This window comes from Strongylocentrotus purpuratus, unplaced genomic scaffold (assembly GCF_000002235.5).
Source record: "Strongylocentrotus purpuratus isolate Spur 01 unplaced genomic scaffold, Spur_5.0 spur5_scaffold_6, whole genome shotgun sequence".
In the NCBI taxonomy this organism is placed as follows: Eukaryota; Metazoa; Echinodermata; class Echinoidea; order Camarodonta; family Strongylocentrotidae; genus Strongylocentrotus; species Strongylocentrotus purpuratus.
The window spans coordinates 24738718-24760610 of record NW_022145612.1 but is presented as its reverse complement, the minus strand read 5'-3'; the positions used below and the strand labels follow the sequence as shown (position 1 = coordinate 24760610).

Genomic DNA, 21893 nt, shown 5'->3' with positions numbered 1-21893 from the left:
ATGACTAGAAACAGTTCTAGACTATACTTTCAAGTGTTCATTACTATATCAAGTATCATAACATGGGGACCAAGAGCTTTGTCCCGAGCTCGAGCTCAAATATACTGCACATAAAATTAAGGAAAAGCGGAAATTATAGCGAGTTCGTGTAGCGTTTATGTGGCTCCAGTACCAACGAACTCCACCGACCGCACACAAATTGAGCAGTTTAGAGATCGCCCATCCCCTCATAAACACACGCGCCGCACGTATATATCTCCGTGCTCGCGCGCTCTATTACTCAAATTTTTATATGCGGAAGAAATTGCACGGAATATTCGTTTCTCAGAATTTCCTACTCAGAAATCGAGTTGTCAAGAATCAAGACTCGCTGTTGATTGACGCAACCCTTTTTTAGGTAAATATCAAGGTGAGAATCAGGCGTCCTTTCGGTTACATGTAGTGCTAAGTAGAAAGTTAGCCAAAACTATAATTAGACTCAAGATCTAACTTAGCTCTAGATCTAGTAAATAATGTTAATTGTTATCGGGTTATCCATCTGTGTGAGTGTATCTAGTCTGCATAGACAATCACTGACAATCACAAGGTAAACTCACAGGCATACATGAGTGGCATTATATTAGTGCTTAATTATAGAGTCTACACAGACTAGACACGCAGTGACATGCATGACAGCATGTGACACACACTGAGTGATTTCAAGTTCAGTGTTGACTTGAAAAGCTGGTGAGTGGTGTTGTGAGAACACCAACACCAGCCACAACACCGAACTTGAAATCAGACTGGTGTTGGGATTGACCTCAGGAAATATGACGTATTTCCGCTAGTCTGTGACTGTGTTGAGGCTGGTGTTGAATGTCGTCTGCTGAACCGAATAGACCTAGATCTAGAGTAGAGTCTCCAGTTTGCGGCATCGCCCGGTTTGCGGCCAGGGGTATTTGTTTCAAAAATAAAATGAATATGACTCTATAATAATCATTGAAACCTACCGTGGATTCCACGGTAAGTTCTGCTTTGCCGAAAACGTCCGTAGCAGGTGCTCCTGTCGGTACGGAGTATCCGTCAGCGATGTCGGAAATCTACGGCACCAGTCGCCGATGAAAATTCCAGCAGGTGCTAACTTTTAAGTTAAGAATAAGAGATGGAGGCATGACTAGATCAATATTGTAGCTATATTTGTCCGATTGGAGGTTAAATTTGATGTTTTTGTGGAAGTATGATGACTGTGGTCTGTCTCCTATTGCAGATATTTTGATTGTGCCACCGCATGGCCAGTTGCATGGGGTGGCCGCAAACCGGCACGTAATTACGTGTTTTTCTGGTTTGCGGCGGGGGGTGTTAATACACACATAACATGCGGGATCGTGTATGATGGTATGTGTGCTGATGTGTGTACACGCTATGACCCGATAGTTTCTAGTAGTACGTACCCCCGTATGGGATGATCCATTCGAGGAAAAGGTGAAATTGTTTAAAACTTGACAAATTTACCGTAGCAACAGATAAACATGAGAATTTGGGTTACCCGTAGTAATTTGGTACATGCTTTCATCGTGACGTAGCGCATAAAGCTTTGTGACGTACGCGTGCCGCAAACCGGTAATGCGTGCCCGCAAACCGGGGAACTCGAAGCATTTCGAAACGTGGTCAATACTGACCACGCTGTGGGTCAGTTAGGTTATTTGTGACTTCTATTTAATAAGTAAGTATATGGACTCTTTATTGAGGGTATTGAAGTATTCTGTGAGTATTCCAATAAAAATAGAATCGGCAGTTCCCGCCGATCGGCCGCAGACCGGAGCCACTACTCTAGGCCTACCGCGGTTGGTTTTGGGTTGGTTTTGACGATTTACGTGTTATTTTCCCATTCACCAACACAAGCCCCTAGGGATTGGGAAATTCATGATTACAAGGATAAACGGATAAACGTTGATATTAGTATAGACTCTACACTTTTTCATGAAGATCTGAGACATTACGGTAGATAACTTCACACTTGCGCGCGCCCGCCTGCAACCCACCATCGGTACTAGTACTTGTATTGTGCAGCGGTTTACCATGAAACCTGTGACAAAGTATATACTAATAATCAACGTTAAGGTCTATCCCAAAAATACTCCAAAAATAACAAAAAAATTGACACGAAACCGGTAATAAACATAACGACTTTTAACTCATGATCTTTATTTGGACATTTAATGAATATTCACTTCATTTTGGGTATGTTTTAGTAGGGTATATCCACGCCAGAGTTACGGGTCAAATTTTGGATAGGTTTCAGAACAAGCGCCGAATATTCATGATATAGATCTAGATAATAGAGCGCCGTTCGCTCAAAATTGCTGAATATGCACGAGGTTGAGGAGGGCTCTTTTTCTTTGATTCATGCGTAAAGGTGTGATGCACTCGGTGTTAAGCTATCGATATCGTGACTATCGTCCTTCTAAAGTGACCACCTGTGTTGGAGCTTTGTTCAGCTTTCAGCAGCCTTTCCATGCTCTCAACAGTACACCAACACCCAACACCATACTTGAACTCAACTCACCAATCCTTTCATTTAAAAAAAAAATGTATGTCTGGATAGGTTGGGTATCCATTTCAAACGATATTAGCAAATTTGATTAGAGCAAACAACAATGTCAATGTCACCAATATCTTGGTTTGCTCTTATGAGAATTGCCATTGCATACAGGTAGTGAAAATGTAATACAAATATTGCTTAGTATATGAATATTGTTTATTTTTTCTTCAGAATAAGTTTCAATTTAATTCAATTATGTTATTTAATATACACAAGACTATATCATTGTTATAACTTCCGGAGCCTATGACCTACAAGCATTGCTTTCTCTTTAGGCTCCATCATATTTATTCCTTTATACAACTAAGTCTTGGGTATTACCGGTATTCTTTTTGTTTGTATAAACGCATCTTAAAATGAGTACAAAAATGTAACATGCCAAATGTATACATGTACAACATGTGAAATATGAAACTAAACTGAAACTGAAACTGAAGAGTTGATGGCATCATGGCAGTCACACTGCCATGACTGTAGGCCTGCAAAATGAAAGTAAAAGGAAAGTGCTTGACATGGTTGTGGGCACGACGTACACATACCCAACTTGTCCATACAGTACATGTATGCTACTTTACATGCATGTACTTGTGTTTATAATGAAATATTCAAACCTCTAAAGTGTGAATGTATTTTTGTTTTACCAAAGTGTGTTCAACTGTTCATGTAGCTTTTAAGTGTGCATTAGACTGAAAATTTTAGTTTGAAGGGAAAACATTACCGGATGTTATCTTGCATACATGTAGATTTATTGTTATTAACAGTTTATTTAATACTTTCTGAAGGAAAGCAGTGAATATGCCAAAAGTGTTTTTTGTGTTTGGTTGTTTGCACCTACTCTTAGTAAGTAAGTCTTAGGTGTACATTGTAGTTAATCCCCCTCAATATCTCACTGAATGCCAAGACAAGCATGGACTATGCAATGTACATGCACAGATGTACTTGGCATGAAGGGACTTTTACAGGCAATGATTAAAATAGGATAGATGCAGATTTATTTCAGCTAATCTTAGTTGTATGAAGGAACTTATATTTAATCACAACTTTATCTGCAAGTCGCCCCTGATGGTGTACTGTACATAAACATAAAAATGTACATGTGCGCTTCACTTAGAGGACCTTGTTATCCTGTTGGAGTATGTACAGTTTTTTATTAAATATCAACCCTTTATATTATATTTACAGTTTGTATACAGTGACGAACCAGGTGACCCAGTATGGCTGAGCCGTCAGCTCCTCCCAGCTATATGGAGGCTACTACTGACCAGCAATACCCCCCTGGACAGCCCGGAGTAGCCCCTTACCCACCTGCACAAGGTGCTCCTTACCAGGTGAGTTCAAAATTAGCCAAAAGGGGGTTCTGTTTTTAATGTACACACAGGCCAAATTCTATGGTATAACAGTCAAATCTACTCCTACCTACGCCTGCCCCTGAAATCTCCCCCCCCCCCCCCCCCCCCCCCATCAAATCAAAAGAGTGATAAGTTACATCACTGTCTCACTAACAATATGAGTTTGTATTTGATTCAGTGTCTGGTGAAAAATTATTCTTACTTACTTGTTTACTTTGTCTGCAAGGCTTGAAGTTTCAGCTTATGTGCCCCTCTTTACTGCATTGGATTCGCGTTGGTATGGGTAGTATTTCAGCGGATGGTGCTTCCAATGATTTTCAAGTTCTGACTTGAACTTATTGATTGATGAGGCATTTATGGCAATTTCAGGAAGGTTATTCCAATTATTTATGTTCTGCACTGAAAATGACATCTGCCTCATCTTAGATTTGCAGTGGGGCTTCCTTATTTTGAGCCTGTGTCCCCTTCTTCTGGATTCTTCGATGATTTCAAACATATCATTCCTCTCTACTGCCTCAAATCCATGCATGATCTTATATTCATTCATATAAGTTAAGAATAAATACATGCACTGCCGTGAATTACTAGTCATTTGCAGGTACACATTATGTAAGTATTCACTATTGATTTTAATGCCACTGTAACAAAGAGAAACAATAATATTTGGGGATTGTATGAATTTCATTTAGAGTAGAGTGTGTTTTATTGTATCTCATTACAGTTGTCTCAGCCTGTATGATCGAGACTGTTTATCCATGCATTCATTTCACTTGGCAGCATTAAAAGCAATAGGAAAGTTGAAAACGGGAAGATACATGCTTACAAAGGAAACAGCATCAAAATAGAATGCAGATAACTATCATGCTGGAGTAGGGAGCAGTAAAAAATGGAAAGGGGTCCTTATATGAGGCTGACCTAGAAAGCTCAGATAATCAATATAGTACTTTTTTTTTAAATATCATCATTCACCATTTCAATATATTGGATGTATATCATTAGATGGTTCAATCTACCCACAATCTGTTGCTTTTCTTTTTCATCAAGCCTTATTTTATGAGATATTGTTTCAAATCCTGAACTTTTTGTGAACATTGTATCCATACAGGCCGCTCCATACCCACCAGCTGGGCAGCCCTACCCACCTGCTGAGGGTGCAGCCTACCCACCACAAACGGGAGGTACAGCTTATCCACCACCAGCAGGAGGTACAGCTTATCCACCACCAGCAGGCCAGCCTTACCCTCCACCCTCTGGACCACCACCACAGCAAGCAGGGTACCAGAGTGCACCTCCACCAGCCAGTTACGGTAAGTGGTTGATACGTGGGTAGAAAGTGATAAGATATTGGTATTCTGTAATTTTTGTGATTTATTTTCATTGCAACAAATTAGAGTTGATTGTATTACCTAGTTGGAGATGAAATGGAAACAGCCAGAGAGTGATTTGATGCTACTTGCATTTTTATTATTGTGCATGACCAATAAATTGAACAATACTAAACTAAACTAAACTAAACTAAGCTACCGGTAAACTAAACTAAACTAAAATAAACTAAACTAAACTAAGCTAAACGAAACTAGACATGAACAACTTTTGCTGAGATATTTACTTGATTATATAAGCACGATTGCTATCGATGGCATGTTTATTCAGAAAATGAAAACAGGTTGAGTAAATATTGACATGAAATATGTACGGAAAATAAAATAAGTTCCCCCACACAATAATCTGCATGTAAATTAAATCTGTTGGTTTATTTCGACTACTTATAACGTTTACATGTACTTAGTCTTGATCTGGTGCTGCGTCTCCCAAAGGGACGTTTCTTTCGATTTCAACTTCTATGTTTTATTGCCCATAATGAAAACTGATATTGTTTCAGTTTAAATCTAATATACATAGATAGGGACACTGACTTTCCGTGATCACAGAAAACGGACAGAATTCACAGAAATAACCATTTGAAACGAAAAATGCAATTTCGAACGGAAAGTCGCGAAAAACCCCTTTCATCTCAAAACTTTTCATTTTTCAAGAAGAAAATCGTAAAATTTACACTATTTTTGGTGATTTGTTATGCAGTGAAAAAATATCGGGCCTAAAATCATGGTTAATAACTCTGAATATTTAGCGATATTCGTCAGATTCTTAGGAGACAGGGCGCTGCCATTTTGTTTCGCTGGACCAATAGAGATCGTGACACAAAACACAGTACAAATAGCAGTGAATCGATCCTATTATGCCAGCTAGGCACACACATGCCAGCAGCAGGCGCTAAGTGCGGCGAGATTGTACACACGCTGTTGTACAGTTCGAAAAAGGGGCTGACATGTGCGCCTAAAATGGATCAATTTCTGACATGACAGCCAAGACTGAAATGTTTTTGTCCACGTCGGTACTACTCAGCCTGTATCTGTATCGTTCCGTCAGGAATATGTCGTGTTCTGACACATTCCGCTAACTTTAGTCTGTGTGTCTAAGTTCAAATTTGAGGTTGGTACATCTAAACTTTTGATAATTTTTTGTATATTTTCACTAGTATTTTGCATCAAGTTTATCCAGTCCCGTCCGTATGTTTTTGTCTCGCCTGCGTAGCAAAAAGCGACTCAAGACATAGGCGCCACTTTTCCGGTGACGGTGACGGCGACGGCGGCGGCGTCAACATCTTTTTTAATATAATTTTGAAAGTATAAGTTCTTATTCAATAAAACTTAGACTAGAGGGTTATCAAGTATCCCCAATCATGTGAGTAGAATTTCAGGTCACTTAGTTAAGGTCAAAGGTCATTTCAGGTCAACAAACTTATACTATGTTGTAGTATCAACATCAAAACTTAACAAAAGGTTACAATTTTGAATTTTTATCATAATTTTGAAAGTATACATTCCTATTCCATGAAACTTGAACATAGGGGTTATCAAGTATCATCAATCATTTGATTAGTCATTTAGGTAACAAAGTCAAGGTCAAAGGTAATTTAAGGTCTGCAAACTTAGACTTTGTTGTGGTATCAACCTCAAGATTTTTAATTTTTAGCATAATTTTAAAAGCGTTTGTTCAAATTCCATGAACCTTGTACACAAGGGTTATCAAGTATCACAAATCATATAACGCAAATTCCAGGTCAAAGGTCATTTTTGGTCAGTAGACTTGGATTATGTTTTCACAACTTAATATGAGAATTGATAAATCAATTTTTATTATTTGTTCATATTCCATTAAAGTTATCGATCTTGGTACAAACTATAGTAAATAATTTTCCTGATGATTCTTAGCCAATACTCACTTCAATTTTTTTTTTTTTTTTTTTTTTTTTGGTAGGGGGGGGGGGGCTGCTAATGGGCCACCCTGTCAATAAATAATATCCCAACCTCAATTTTTCATCATATCGAATTGCATAATGCAGGTGAGACCGCCGAGAGCGTTTCCCTTGTTGAGTGGTTATCAGTGGCAAAACAGAATTTCACGGAATTCCAGATTTTCTGAAACGGAAAAAGCCATTTTTTTTTAACGGAAAATCAGTGTCCCTACATAGAGAATGTACAAAATAGATGTAAATATGATAATGAATAACACAAGGAACTATTTTACATAATCATTGAATAAATATTATTTAATGATGAGTGCAGAGCACGGTAATTCCCAGATCAGCCTGGATGATTCGTGTCAAGGGATTCTTATTTTATGAACATGCATATTTGTTTTTGGAATGGATTAGCTGCATTGTTTTAATCTCATTTTTCTTACAAGGAGGAGGAGGAGGAAATCCCCATGGTGATGTGGAGGAAGGCTTCACAGCTGAAAGGGGTTTCAACAACAAATCCATTCGAGCTGCTTTCATCAAGAAGGTGAGTAGAGTTCATGTGTGATAGTGATGGTGGTGGTTATTTACCTGACTGCTAAGATGTAAGTAAGCAACCAGACGGCCGACGGCTTTAGGTCCTTTCCGAGGGACCTGGTAATAAGGATTAATGTTTTACCAAAAGCGCACTAGCGCATCGACTTGGTTTCGAACCCGGGTCACCGGTTTACGAGACCACTGCTCTACCGAATGAGCTATCACGCCTCCCTGATATATGTGATATTTCATCAAATAAATCTGTAATCATGGTTCGATTGTGACCTTCAGTTTCTGATTCTTAGAATCATGAATATTTTCTGTCACGTATTAAGATTGTTGATAGGAGTAAAATAAACTCTTCCTTTTTAGGTGCAGTATTTTGAGTGTTAATTAAACATTTGTCAGCAGGGGCTGTTATAGTTAAAATCATTCAGGAATTTATGACATATTTTTTTGATTCTTCATTGTTACTTTCTTCCCAAAATTATTGATTAATCATGTATATAATTCTGTTACAAATTTGTATTTCCATATATTTTACAATCATTGTTACTCTTCATGTATACCCCAACTGGTTGCAATTACTGTTCCCCTAACTGGCTAATCCCACTGTTATTTTTTTTCAGGTATACTTTATCCTCTTCATTCAGTTGTTGGCGACCTTTGGAATTATCTGCGTCTTCGTTTATGTGTAAGTTTTTTATACCAGCCACTTAACATTAAAATGTGTGTATGTATACCAGTAATTCTATGATCATTGTAAAACCATAATTACTTTATTGGCAGTATACATGTGGGTAATATAGGAAAATAGCTTAGGCCTTGACAGTATATTAAAGCATGGACCTACTACGAATAGTCATTCAACAACGACGAGAGTAGTAAAATAATGATAGCTATCACCTGTTCTTATGTCTTACTTCCTATATGTTTTAAGTTTGAACGCTGCAGGCATGTTTTGATAAGCTCGGATGAGGGGCCTTTGTTCCAACGAGAACAGCCAAACTTTTGTCATGTATGTATCTTGCAGAGCCAATGAACTGATTAGATTTTAGGGTCATGAGGTCAAAGTTCAAAGGGTCATACATGTGTATGAAACATAGCTTGTAATCATGATATTCTAAAAACCTGTTACTGGATAACAATGTAAACTAGAGTATTAAGTCAACAGTTGTGCCCTTAAAACTTCCTTTGTTTTCTCCATCTCTCTCATATTCTACCTCTCTCTTTTTCCAAAATGCAGAGAGCCTGTGAATTCATATGTGAGGACTAACAGTTGGCTGTACTGGTGCTCTTAGTAAGTATACTTTCAGTGGTGTAGCAAGATTTGTCGCAATCTTGGCTTTTTAATGTATCAGTCTTGGTCTCGACCCCAAAACAATATACTGCATTTTTTCAACTTTTGTTTGTTTTCGTAAAGAAATACATTGTCTGTCATTGTTTTGGACTGTCTTTGTTCTGTCTGTTTTCTGAAATTGAACTTGCTATTGCTTTCAGACAGAATTTTGTCGATTTTTTTCCTCAGATAATTACATATTAAAACTACTTTTTTTAAATTCTTTTGCAATATTTTTCTTGTTTGGGAGCAAACAAGTCCCACTACAGCACTAATGTCCTTTGGCAAGACATTGATCTACATTTGCCACTCTCCACCCAGGTGTTAAATGGGTACCCGGTAGGACGCGAAAGCTAATGTGCTTAGATTAGCAACTGTGCGCTTGTAAAATAAAATGACGCCTGGCTGGAATACTCCCCAGGGAGTGGAGAATGGGCATACATTATGTGCGGGTATGCCTGAATCCGATGACCGGGGTAATATGATTGCAGGGCCCTCAGGGAAAACAGTATAAATACTGATGAGGCAACCCTGGGTAAATAAGACATATTATTATTATTAACATGCTGTATATAATCTTACACATTTAAAATAATGACCAAGTCTTATCCACTAGTTACTAGTTAGCATTGCTGGTGTGGCAGCGCACTCCAGCACTCCAGTTGTTAGCCTGATTGATCTGAATATATAACTACTGTATTCTTCTCTTTCTTTTTTTGATATAAAGATTTTTTGTTTTTTTGTTTGTTTGTTTTTTGTTCGTCTGGTGATCCCCTCCTAACAAGCCTGTTGTTTTCTTCATTTCTTTGTATTTATTTGTATTACTAGCTCATATGTATGTATTACTCTGTTATCAAATATATTGATTTAAACATGAAATAATGCATGACATACTGTTAAGTTGTTTTATTTTTTTTTATTGTACATATTGGAAGAAATATATGAAAGCTATATGCTCTCTCAATCAATATTAAAAGATTAGTCCTGTCATATGCAGGATGAGCATACATTATTCATGTTTTTATTTTGTTTTTGTCTATTTTGATAACCCTGCAGCGCTCTGTTCCTGGCTATGTACATTGTCCTTGCGTGCTGCCCTACCGTTCGTAGGAAGTATCCTGGAAATGTTGTTGCACTGGCAGTGTTTGTGAGTTTCTTATTTATTCTCTTCTCTCAGTTTTTCTCATATGTTAATCTTTCAACCATCTTAAGTAAAAGGGTACTGGATTTTCAGCAATTTCATTTCAAGTTTGGAAATATTAAACGTATAATAACCTATGAAGTCATTTTGATTTAGGTATTTGTGTTTTTTGCATCTTTTTCTTTCAAAAGAATTTCAAGACTGACCTGGTCGTTGAGGTGAAACGACTGATTTAATTAAGGGCAAATGTTTGAATACCACATAGAGATGAAGTATTTGTATGATGTCATGATATAACTTTTGACTGAACCATATCAGAATTAGGAACTGGTTCATTTATAAATGAAATACATATAGCACTTTTAATGTGCATAATTTTGATACCAATATATCTTATTATTCTTTCCTTGTCCTTACTCTCTATTTATCATTTGACTCTTTAGACCCTCTGTCTATCTTACATGGCTGGAACAATTTCAAGGTAAGAATATGTTATGTAATCCTATATGTTAATTTCACGATATTGCTGAACTCGCATTGAGTACAAAAGCAGAAATATACAATGTATGTTTACCAGTACTGGAATATTTTGTGGCAAAGCCAATTTGTTAAAGAAAAATCACCATATACAATACCAGGGAGTTGTTTCACAAAGACTAAGACCAACTTTAAGTTAGACTTAACTATGGCAGGCATTCATGCCTCTGGTTGCTCCCATCATTGGTCTCTCAATTATGATCTTTAAATAACATCTTTTCCTTCAATAATGAATTATCAAAAAAGGTAAATTCTATAGATTTGGGAAATCAGTGCCAGGAATGCTCAGAGGAACTAGTGGCATGAACAGCCTGCCATAGTTGAGTCCAACTTAAAGTCGATCTTAGTCTCTGTGAAACACCCCCCCAGACAATGTGATTAGAATATGTGTGTACTTTATTGTTTCTCTATTTGGCCTGTGGAAAGTGTAGATTGCCTAAGGAGCAATGTTTTAGACTAAAACTTGCACAAGTAGTAAGAGATTCTCTGATGTAATGAATAAAAGAGCTTGAAAGTTTTTTTTATTTTTAAGATTTTAATTTTAGGAAGCCATGTTTTCACATCCATGTTTATTCATTCCTTTGTTATTATAGCTACTATGGGGACAATGCTGGTCAGTCAGTCTTGGTCTGTATGGGTATCTGTGCGGTGAGTACATCTTTCTCTCCAAGGTTATTCCAAAGTCAAGAGTATTTCTGTATCTGTGATTGTATCATGTAGAAGTCAAACCAGAGCATTATAAAATCATTTATATACAGTGTGTACCTCTCTTTAGTATGTTGAATAAATCTCTCCACCCAGGTGTTAAATGGGTACCCGGTAGGATGCGAAAGCTAATGTGGTTAGATTAGCAAGTGTGCGCTTGGAAAAAGACGCCTGGCTGGAATGCTCCCCAGGGAGTGGAGAATGTGCATACATTGTGTGCTGGTAAGCGTGAATCCTATGACCGGGGTAATAATCTGTAAAGCGCTCTGAGAGGGCCTTCGGTCCTGAAAAGCGCTATATAAGAACTAGCTATTATTATTATTATTATTAGTCGTCTAATTGGTCAAAATTGTCATTTCCTGAGTGTAAATATTTAACTCACAGCATTAAAAGAGTACCTTGCATAATTTCCAGTGAATATGATACTAATCTTTGACTATGTTTTTGTTTGTTCACTTGCAGGGAGTGACCCTTGGTGTGAGCCTGTTTGCCATCCAGACCCGGTTTGATTTCACCTCCTGTGGGGGGTTTCTCTTTGTGTTCAGTCTCTCTCTATTCCTCTTTGGGTTCATTGCCATCTTCACTCGCAGCAGTGTAAGTCATTTTCCTCTTCTTCTTACAGGTACTATGTCCCATTTGCAGGCCAAAAAATGAAAAGGTTAAATTTCAACGGCATTTGAAAGATGATACTAATGTAGAACTTCCTTTAAAAAAAGGGGGCTTGAAAATGTCTTTAAGTGGGGAAATAACGACTATTAGTTGTCAAATTGATTTAAGAGCTATAGAGCCAGTAAGTAATAGACTGATTTTATGCTGCACAAAGATTCAATCAGTTTAATTATGGCCATTACAAGAAGTGGGTTATTGATGTTGACAAATGCTCATGTACCCTTTACAGCTCATTTTATGTATGTTATTACCAAAGAAGAAAAAAATCCAGTCAGTCACTCAATAGTGTCTGACAGTGAAGTCTAGCAAGTAAACTGGTTTCCTTGCATAATTTGAATATTAGGACACTGCTAACGTTTAAATTTCACAGATAGGACATACATGACATATTCATAGTTCCTGCAAAGTTCTACAGAATTTGATGTTGGCTGCAAAAGGGACATAGTATCTTTATAGTGACTCGGTAACTTTGTTGAAGCTGGATGAAAAAATTGTGTCATTTTTGTATGAAATGTTACCTTTTATATTCCTTCTACTGTACTAACCCTCTAATATGCAAAAAAAATCCTGAAAAAATTCTCAAGCCACAAAGAAATTTATGGTTTTCTTTGAAGGTGTCACTGTACATCACCCTTTTTAACATTAAATTCTCTCAACCATTTTTGAATTTTCCCAACCATTTTTCCATGAAAATAAGACATAAGACAGGCTTTTAAAAATCTGTCAACACTTAAATGTCTGGAATGGCATATAGAGCCAATTCATTGCCTTGTGACGATTTACATTCACCTAAAATGTAATTAAATTGTAATATTATAGTTGGGAGAATTAAGGAATCGATCAGGTCAGATTTTCCCAATTTTTATCATTAATAATGGTTTGTTTTCACTCAGACTTTCAGATGATCTTTAATCGTACATCTAGCATTGAAGTCACTACCTTGGCACCATTTTCTCTCATCTTAACAATGTTACCAAGTCCCTTTAAAGTGTGTTCTTGAAAGATGTCTTGTATTTGTCATTTTTCATCTGATCTGTTGGAACATATATTTTTGTTAAAGAGAAATGGAAGTTGCACTAGTGAATGTGATGACATTTATTAGAATACATGAATAGTTGGCAGAAAGATGGAAAGGTGGAATGATCATAAGTTGTTTCATATATATATATATATATATATATTTATTTAATTATTATATTATTTACTTCAATTCGTGTGACATATAAACACATATAATTTGATAAGTACTTAACTTTGGCTACACTGTATTTAGGTTTGTGAGAAGTACATTTATGATTTTAATCATTGCTTTATTGCTTTTGTGATTTGATTATATAAGAGATTTTCTACTTTTGCTACAGATCCTCTACACAGTTTATGCTTGGCTGGCAGCGTTGCTTTTCACATTGGTAAGTCAATGACAACATGTGATGATTGATCATTATTTGTATTTAATTGTTTAGTGTTGTATAGTCCTTTGTTTTAATACGACTCCTTCCAATAAGATATAATCTTTATCAAGTTGGATCTCTGATTTATATTTATTGGAAAATCAAAAGGGATAAAGGGATGTTAAAGGATAGTACCAGAATCTTTGATATTATAGACTTTTTCATACTTGTGGTCATTGTAATCATCAGTACTACTAATATGAGCCCCGTTTTACAAAGAGTTGGATATTAATCGTAACTTAATTGTGATTGATATCAATCGTAACTATGTACATAAGAGATAGGAGACTGCAAACTTGCGATTAATTGGAGGACTTACGATTGATTTGGATCGTCGTAACTCTTTGTAAGACGGGGCCCAGTACTACTATCAGCTGATTTAAAAACCTCCACTATCGCTATAATCTATAACTTGATCCTGTCACAAGTTACACATTTTGTTTGACCCTATGTCATCCCGCACAGTTCCTTGCATATGACACCCAGCTGCTGATCGGAGGGCGCCGTTATGAGCTGTCTCCGGAAGAATACATATTCGGTGCCATGAACCTGTACGTGGACATAGTCTACCTCTTCCTCATCATCCTTGCCTGCTTTGGCGGGGGGAAGTGATCTTAGGAGCTGGCCCTCTCTCTCTCTCTCTCTCTCTCTCTCTCTCCTCCCCCTCTCTCTCTCTTTCTCTCACTCTCTCTCCCTCCCTTTCTCTCTCTCCCCCCCTCTCTCTCTCTCTCTCTCTCTTCTTTAGAGCCATTATCCCCCTTTCCATAATTGGAGAGAATAAGTGGTCATGTGACCTGTTTAGCTGATCAGGTGATGCTCCATGGCAAACAACACATGGCTGGCTGATTTAAACTCTTGAATGGCAAATATCCTTTCACATTTACATGCACTAATCACACCTAAAAACTAATTGAAAATGTAGTGACTTTAGAATAGTGTAAAGTCGATCATCTGTATAAATACATCTAGCATTAGAAGTTTAGAACCCAACAGGAAATGCGTAAAGCAAAGAGGGAAAAGACAATTTTGCATTTTGGAACTGTGTATTACAATAATTTGATTCTAAAAAAAGGTGTTCCTTTGTATATACTCATCTTATTCATTTCATCCAGATTGATAGGGAAATTAAGTTTGGATTTACTTATTTCATGTTGCATGGTTAGGAAAATTCATGTACAGAATTAGACATTACCATTTGTAAGATCAGACAAATTTCTTCTCAAATATTCATGTTTTCCCTACAATTGTTCACTGCTATACACCCCATGTATAAGGATTGAAGAATATATATATACACCAGTATATAAATATCCCGAAAGCATAATAATTGCATGATCAATTTCATTCATCATACCAGTTACACATACACTTACACTGTCTATCAAAAACATGTACTATAGAATACATTTATATACTAGTATATTATATTTTCTTTTTTATATGTAGAATTATATCATTCATGCTCATTTTATTGCCAATATAATTCATGTTGTTGTTGTGTGTTGATAGGAAAAAGGTATTTAGTGTCATGTTCAGCTATCTAAGGGAGGCTTTCTTGTTCAAGTTTACAATTATATATATGTAAATATAGATAATAGGCAATCTTATTTGGGGTTATTCAATTCCAACAGAAATGGAATAGGCTAGGCTCAAGAGAATAATAGGAATTAAATGGAAAGAATAATATACTTTCAGCAAACCAATAGAAAAGGCAAAATAGATAACGAATAGTACTATTGGAGAAAAAAAAAGGATATTGAAAATGTGTAGGTGAAAATGTTATTTGATATCATTGTCCTAAAAGATGTGTATTCATATATATATATATATATATATATATATATACAGGCAAGAAGTATGCTGCACTTCATAGCTGCTTTAAGAAAAATCAGAGATCGTCTATAGTTCCTTTTTGCATTTTTCATTTGTCAATACCAATTGCTAAGAAATGGGAAGAATTAAATATATTTACGAAAGAAATATAATCTGCATTTTATAACAATATCTGACAATTACAGACTACATGCTTACCATGCCTATCTACCAAATGTTATAGGCATACCTCTGTGATGAAAATGTAAAAGATATATGAAATTAATGATATTGTTACCTTTTATTGTACCCAATGCCTTAAAAAAAACTTTTGATAAATCAGGATTGAAATCAAATGGACTGAAGTCCTTTGGAGCTGTCTTTTTTGTAGATCTGTATAGTTTTGTAATATACAAGTTGTGTAAGGTTATCAAGATGTATACATGTGATAAACCATAGCTGCATGTGTTAATAATACTTGCACAATAATATGTGAGTGATCATGATACTGTGCTAAGTAGTATAGTGGAGAGTTTTCAATCTTTCTTTTAAATGTACATTGCAGATTCCTAGTTTCAAAATTGATACATTCTATACTTCAGAATCATACATTCATACTTGAATATTGTTGTATATCTATGTTTTTTGGGATTGTTGTGTATGTATAAAGAGTGTGGCAATTTTTTGGTAGAGGTCATTGTCGGGTCAAGGTAGTCATGAAGTGCATGGCTTGTCTTATAATAGTCCACTAGAAATGAATTGATTTTTCTGTGTCGGGATTCACACTGTCAGATGGATTATCTCATGTGTTCATGATTTTTGCTTTCAAATTCCTGACAACAACTCCAGTAGAAAACTATTACATGCACTTGACATTGTATCCCATCAATTTTTAGAAATCTTTCACTTTCACCTTGTTAGTCCTAAAATGGAACCACTTAAAGATATAGTTGGGTTCTGGTCATGCGATTGCATTGTGAAAGAAACATTGTGGAATCGATCAGAAAAGGTTGATCATCTAGCATTCCGGTATAAGTATTGGTGTGTTAGTCCTAAAATGGAACCACTTAATATATGATGTTTCATAACCAGTAATAGAAACATACCCACAAATACATCTGATAATATGATCATTAGCCATTTTTAAAATATCACTTGGTTTAATAAAAACAGGTTCTAGAATGCAGGAAATCTTAATTGGTTGATTGACACCATGTGACCATGCATCATTTTTCCTACCACACCTATCTCTGCAAAACGGTGATACTGTTGGATACTACAGAGCATATCTGTGGCGCATACAAAATTTAAGCCCCAATGAAATGCACATAGTTTCAAATGGAAAAGACATTGATGCACCTATTACACTGTTTGGCTGCACTAAATGTAATGTGGTGTCATGTCATGCAAATGAGAAAATGGCGATCCCATGACTGTGTGATTCTTGGAAATCTGATCGGGTTTGTTTCTTATATCTTGAGTTTAATTTCATTTTGTTGACCCGTTTTATGAAACAAATAATTCATTTTTTAAAGATCATGCGTTCATGGTGCATTGCACTGCACTTGGTCAAGCCACAATGAGCCAGTTAATTGTAGGTCATTATCACGATGTGACTTAACCTGCATGCAGTGCATATTCACAATCGCACTGCAAACATGAATTATTTGTATACTGTTAACTATATCACCTGCAAGTCAACCAAATACAATACACACAGCTAACAATTTAGACTAATGTCTGACACTTTACAAATTTTTAATTTTGTATTTCTAAACCTTTTAATGGCTGGCCCCTCCCACACTCCACCTTCTGTAATGGCAAGTATTAATACTACTAATAATATTATTATTAAGAAATTATTAAGAAATTTGTAACTTTCATATGAACAAATCTCCTTTTGTTTTGTTAAAGTAACTATTGTACCTTTGGGTTAGAGGTTGTTTTGTATACTTTGAGTTGAGGCTGTGGTCCAGTATAGGCTGTTTTCCATTTGGTACATACATGGGATTAACTAATATTTTGTTTTAACTATGTAATAAATGAGAACAGGATGTCTATGACTTGATTACATGTCTATTTATGGCCTACAACAAATGTTATTTTTGTGCAATTAAGTTGTATCCTGAACTATAAAATGTAGTTTATCATAGACCCATGTTATTTTCATAGCTTTTGTAATCATTGATATCTGTTTATCATGGTATGAGTTATTCTGATCAAATATTGAATAAAATTACATATACATTTCATCAGTATACTGTAAACTCTCTTGTGTGAGTTGTCTTTTCTTCTTTAGTCTTTGCTTTAAGTATATGCCTCAAATCTCATCACAAACTGAACATATTATTATATATCGTTTTTATAATCTAACAAGTCAAACAAATACTATTTCTTCTTATGTATAATGTATTTGTTGGATATATTCCCTGGCCACCATCGCTCATAGTCAATTTCTCAATTATTGACTTTCAGCCTTTAAGTTACTCGAGACCTAGCATTATACCTATCCAAAATTATGACCCTGAAATCTAAACCTAAACCACAATTGTATTCAAGTCTTCATACTATGTCTTTAAAGCCTTGTGCAAGGGGTCCCTCTGTCCCCTCATTTAATAAGCAAACATCGGCTTCAAACACCATCCAACCAAATTATCCTGTCGTGTCAATTTCTCTTGTTTGGCTCCATGCTATTCCACAAATTATTATGAATGGCGCCACCACATATTTAACAAACTACATTCTATACACATTACTCATAAATTCATAATCATTGTAAACTCTGCATTTAGAAATATCTCTCTCGCCTGAGAACATTGAAGCCAATCATTTATTCCAGTGTCATGTGACCTGAAGTGTGCACATTTTTCTTTGTAGGGGTCAGACACATCAAATAATTGCAAGAAGATTGATTATTGGTTTTACTCCAGTCTTTGGAGGGATTGAAGGTGCAATAAGGTGCTCGAAATTCAATTTTAAAAAGATACTTTCTTCCAAAGGATGAGTATTTTTCTTCAAACTCATCGAGATTCGAGTACTTGTTTAGTAATAAATAGAATCGTTGATATTTTCACCATAATGATGACTTTGAAAAGGTGTGAGGCATTCTTACGTTTTTCTATTGTTATGCTTTAAATATTAAGAAATTACATAGCAAAATTATATAATTATGTTGGCGTGGAACAGTTCATCTCGAATACATTGCTTCACCGCGTTTGATGCGAGATGACGTTCTGGATTTGAAAACGTGGTTTCAATTTACCTCCCAACGATCTACCGTCGCCATCGGGCTCTGAACTGATTTATCCTACAATGGATGATGATATATTTCAAGGAATCTTAGGGGTGTGTATACCTACCACCCACCCGTTTGATACCGGGATCAGATGGGGGCAATAAGATGTTATCTAGCGGCTCATGCTGTTCAAAAGCTCGAGATTTTTGGTAATTTCTCAGCTATAGCCAGTTCAAGTCAGTGCAAGACTGGTTCTCTGCATGGATAAAAAGTTAAAATACACTTTATCATTTTCGCAAGTTGGAATAATGTACATGTACAAGCTACGGGCCTGCATAGGGATTTGAATAACTGGACCTTCCTCTCTGCATTACGATTCCTTTTAATGACCTTTTGATATAAAGTTTCAAAGGGATTTTGTCCAACCAACACAATCGGATCATTGTCAACTTCAACATGAAAAAATAATTCGAAGGCTTTACACAAATTAGGGTGGTGGAACACAATTATTGGTTCATTAGCACAACACTAATCAACTTTTGCCGATGATGACAATGATAAAGCTTGACTACCAATCTACATAATTATCTACCTGTCATCATTGCCCTTGACCTATGGTGGTCGGTGACGTCGTGTTCCGTAATTGAGTTAGGTCTTGCATTCCGACATTGCAATCATCACTAAAGATGCTTTACGTTATACGGTCTAACGAGAATACTGCACTGATCTGAATAGACCAGTTATGGTATAAGGGCATGCATCCATGCATGGTCACACAATGATGAGTTTGAGCTATATGGTAATATTATAAGTCATATCATAAATCAATATTGTGTTTCATTGGAAATTCATTTTCGTAATATACAAATCGATGAAATTATTAATTCTATTACTCCAGTGGTCACCCATTTAGCACCTGGGTGAAGAGCAATGTAGATGAAATGCCTTTCTCAAGGTCATAAGTGCTGTTCCGGGGCTCGAACCTAGGACCTTTGCATTCCCAGTCAAGTGATCAAACTACTGGACTTCGACACGTCTAAAAAGATATTATTTTGCTTTGTTTTCCTTTATTGTCGTCACGATTATCTAGCAAATGGAGATTATTCATTTCATAATGAAACGACAAAACTGTGTGAAACTTTTTTCTCTACTACTCTGTGAACCCCATTAAACCTTTTGAATATAATTCGTTGGATATCTTTACAAATAGCTGATATAAGCGCTATACTGTACAGGCAAACGTCGAATTCCCGTCAATTTAGCCTTTGTACAGTTCTGCCCTCACCTCTATTATGTTTGTTTATTGCTGTTTTTTGTACATTTGATTTTGAAATTGATATCGAGAAATTATTATTGTAATAAAGAGTCTTTTCCGCATCCCAAGGGCTAAATCGCAGCAGGATTTTCATTTGTAGATAACTATAAAAAGCATTTCAGGGTTTAAAAAGATTAACACCAACCTCGTAAAATCAATTCTTGCCTTCTTCATAATTCTTCCGATAGCCGTCTTTTTCATCATGTTTTCGTGTTTTGTCATTTTCTAATAGACATGTCACATACAATAGGTTTTAAATCTGTATTATCCAACGCGTGAATCGTGTAACCACAGCGTCACGCTAGCGTTTTATCTCCAAATTAGCTCTTGATGAATGAATTCGAATAGAATCAGAAAAGTGCAATAAGCCATCTCTGTTATCTCTTTATTTCATCCTCCTCCCTAGTCCGACCCACACTGCATTCATGCAGTATTTTATGATTTTATAGAATTATTGAAAAGCCTGTAAAATGAAAACCATGGGTTAAACCGAGTCGAATATGCATGTATATTTGCACTGCAGGGGTGGGTCATTGCCGGGTCAAATAAAATAAAACTAATGAAATTTTAAAAAAACACGATACCTTAGGGAACTAATCGTTACAAGATTCTTCATCAAGGTTTTTTAATAAAGATATCGAAATATGTAACATAACTACCGGCTAATCTTTAAAGGTATAGACCAGTACTGGTCATGCTATTGCACTGTGAAAGAAACGTTGTGGAATCGATCAAAAAAGGATGATCATCTAGCATATAAGTATTGATGGGTACTGCAAGGTTCTGTAATCATCAAAATGATAAGAAATTTGGCCCAGTCTTGGTAAAGTTACAAACACTGTACACAGAAAGATGTTTATGAGACTACGCGATATCTATCCAGTCTGGATAGATATGATAATTTACCAAATATATCAATTAGTAGGCGGTTTCCCGGCAAAATTTGTATCATCACGTATCAGTCAAAACATATTCTTCCACATGATTGGTATAAGAGCTTCCATTTCATTTTTTGAGATGGGGCGTTTCCAAAACTGGTCTATACCTTTAAAAGAAAGGATATCTTTTCTATGATGATAATATCCTACTATCTATTAATTTGTTTATTATTTTACCTTGTAGTTTAATTTTAATGTGCAATACAAAGCTCTCTTGCAAAGTAATTTTATACTGAAGAAATTACTCTGTATAAGAACACAGAATAAATAAAACAACAAATAATTTCTTGAGCACTTCGCAATGATAATGATAATCATTCATTAGTGCTATCTGACAGGAATTCGTGTGCGTCAGTCAACTTCCAGTAGATTTCCTCGATTGAATCCCTGATTTGGCATTTCCGACTTCAGAAAGGAATGATCCGTGAAGCGGAAAATCATTTGCTCGAAAATTAGACTAATTCTAGTGATTTAAGACCCTCCATTTCGCCCGAATATTCCTTTATTGTGAAAGAGTTGATTTTATTTTTCACACATTTTAATCACAAAGAAAATAGTATTGACATTGAATTTATGGAGATTGACAGGATAAATCAACCAAAAATGACATTTCGTGTCATCAGTCTTCAGCAAATGTATGCCCTATGTTGTGACTTTGTGCATTTCATGTCTGCTTTATCGATTGATGAATGGGAGCATATCTGGAAGACAGTCAATGTGAGTAGTATAATATACAATAGAACGAAGCGTAAACTTTAAATTTTAGTACTGGTACTACACCAACAAAAGGATTATTCACTTTGAAAGCACTGTTTCTAAGAGTTAAAAAGTAAAATAATGTATTAGTAGACATTAGAGTTTATCGACAGTAGAGAGAATGTGAAAGAGAAAGTGAATACATTATAAAGAGGAATAAACGAAGATGGAACGATGGAATTTTTTTTTTTTTTTTTTTTTTTCAACACAAAAAGTTGTTATATGAC

At 35.9% G+C, this 21893-nt stretch overlaps 1 protein-coding gene across 4 annotated transcripts; it reads left to right on the top strand.

Moving 5' to 3' along the window:
- The first annotated feature begins 268 nt into the window (after positions 1-268).
- On the top strand, positions 269-17689 carry LOC115919136 (protein lifeguard 2-like). Of its 4 annotated transcripts, none has more exons than XM_030972018.1 (12): positions 269-397; positions 3764-3909; positions 5036-5238; positions 7676-7778; positions 8398-8462; positions 9015-9068; positions 10164-10254; positions 10692-10729; positions 11379-11433; positions 11953-12084; positions 13521-13568; positions 14076-17689. In XM_030972018.1, the coding sequence occupies exons 2-12, from the start codon at positions 3796-3798 to the stop codon at positions 14220-14222; spliced, it is 1050 nt and encodes a 349-aa protein (XP_030827878.1). In that variant the 5' UTR covers positions 269-397; positions 3764-3795; the 3' UTR covers positions 14223-17689. The 4 variants fall into 4 exon arrangements, with proteins under 4 accessions (XP_030827878.1, XP_030827880.1, XP_030827879.1 ...); XM_030972020.1 differs by having other exon boundaries at positions 274-409; positions 5036-5237; positions 7684-7778; XM_030972019.1 differs by having other exon boundaries at positions 274-409; positions 5036-5237; positions 7681-7778.
- Positions 17690-21893: the final 4204 nt, after the last annotated feature.

What these genes read in the sequence shown, in the direction of transcription:
- LOC115919136 (XM_030972018.1), top strand. Translation starts at nt 3,796, where the DNA reads ATGGCTGAGCCGTCAGCTCCTCCCAGCTATATGGAGGCTACTACTGAC. An exon ending in GAGCTGCTTTCATCAAGAAG is followed by an intron (nt 7,779 to 8,397) that starts GTGAGTAGAGTT and finishes ATTTTTTTTCAG; the next exon opens with GTATACTTTATCCTCTTCAT. An exon ending in CCATCTTCACTCGCAGCAGT is followed by an intron (nt 12,085 to 13,520) that starts GTAAGTCATTTT and finishes CTTTTGCTACAG; the next exon opens with ATCCTCTACACAGTTTATGC.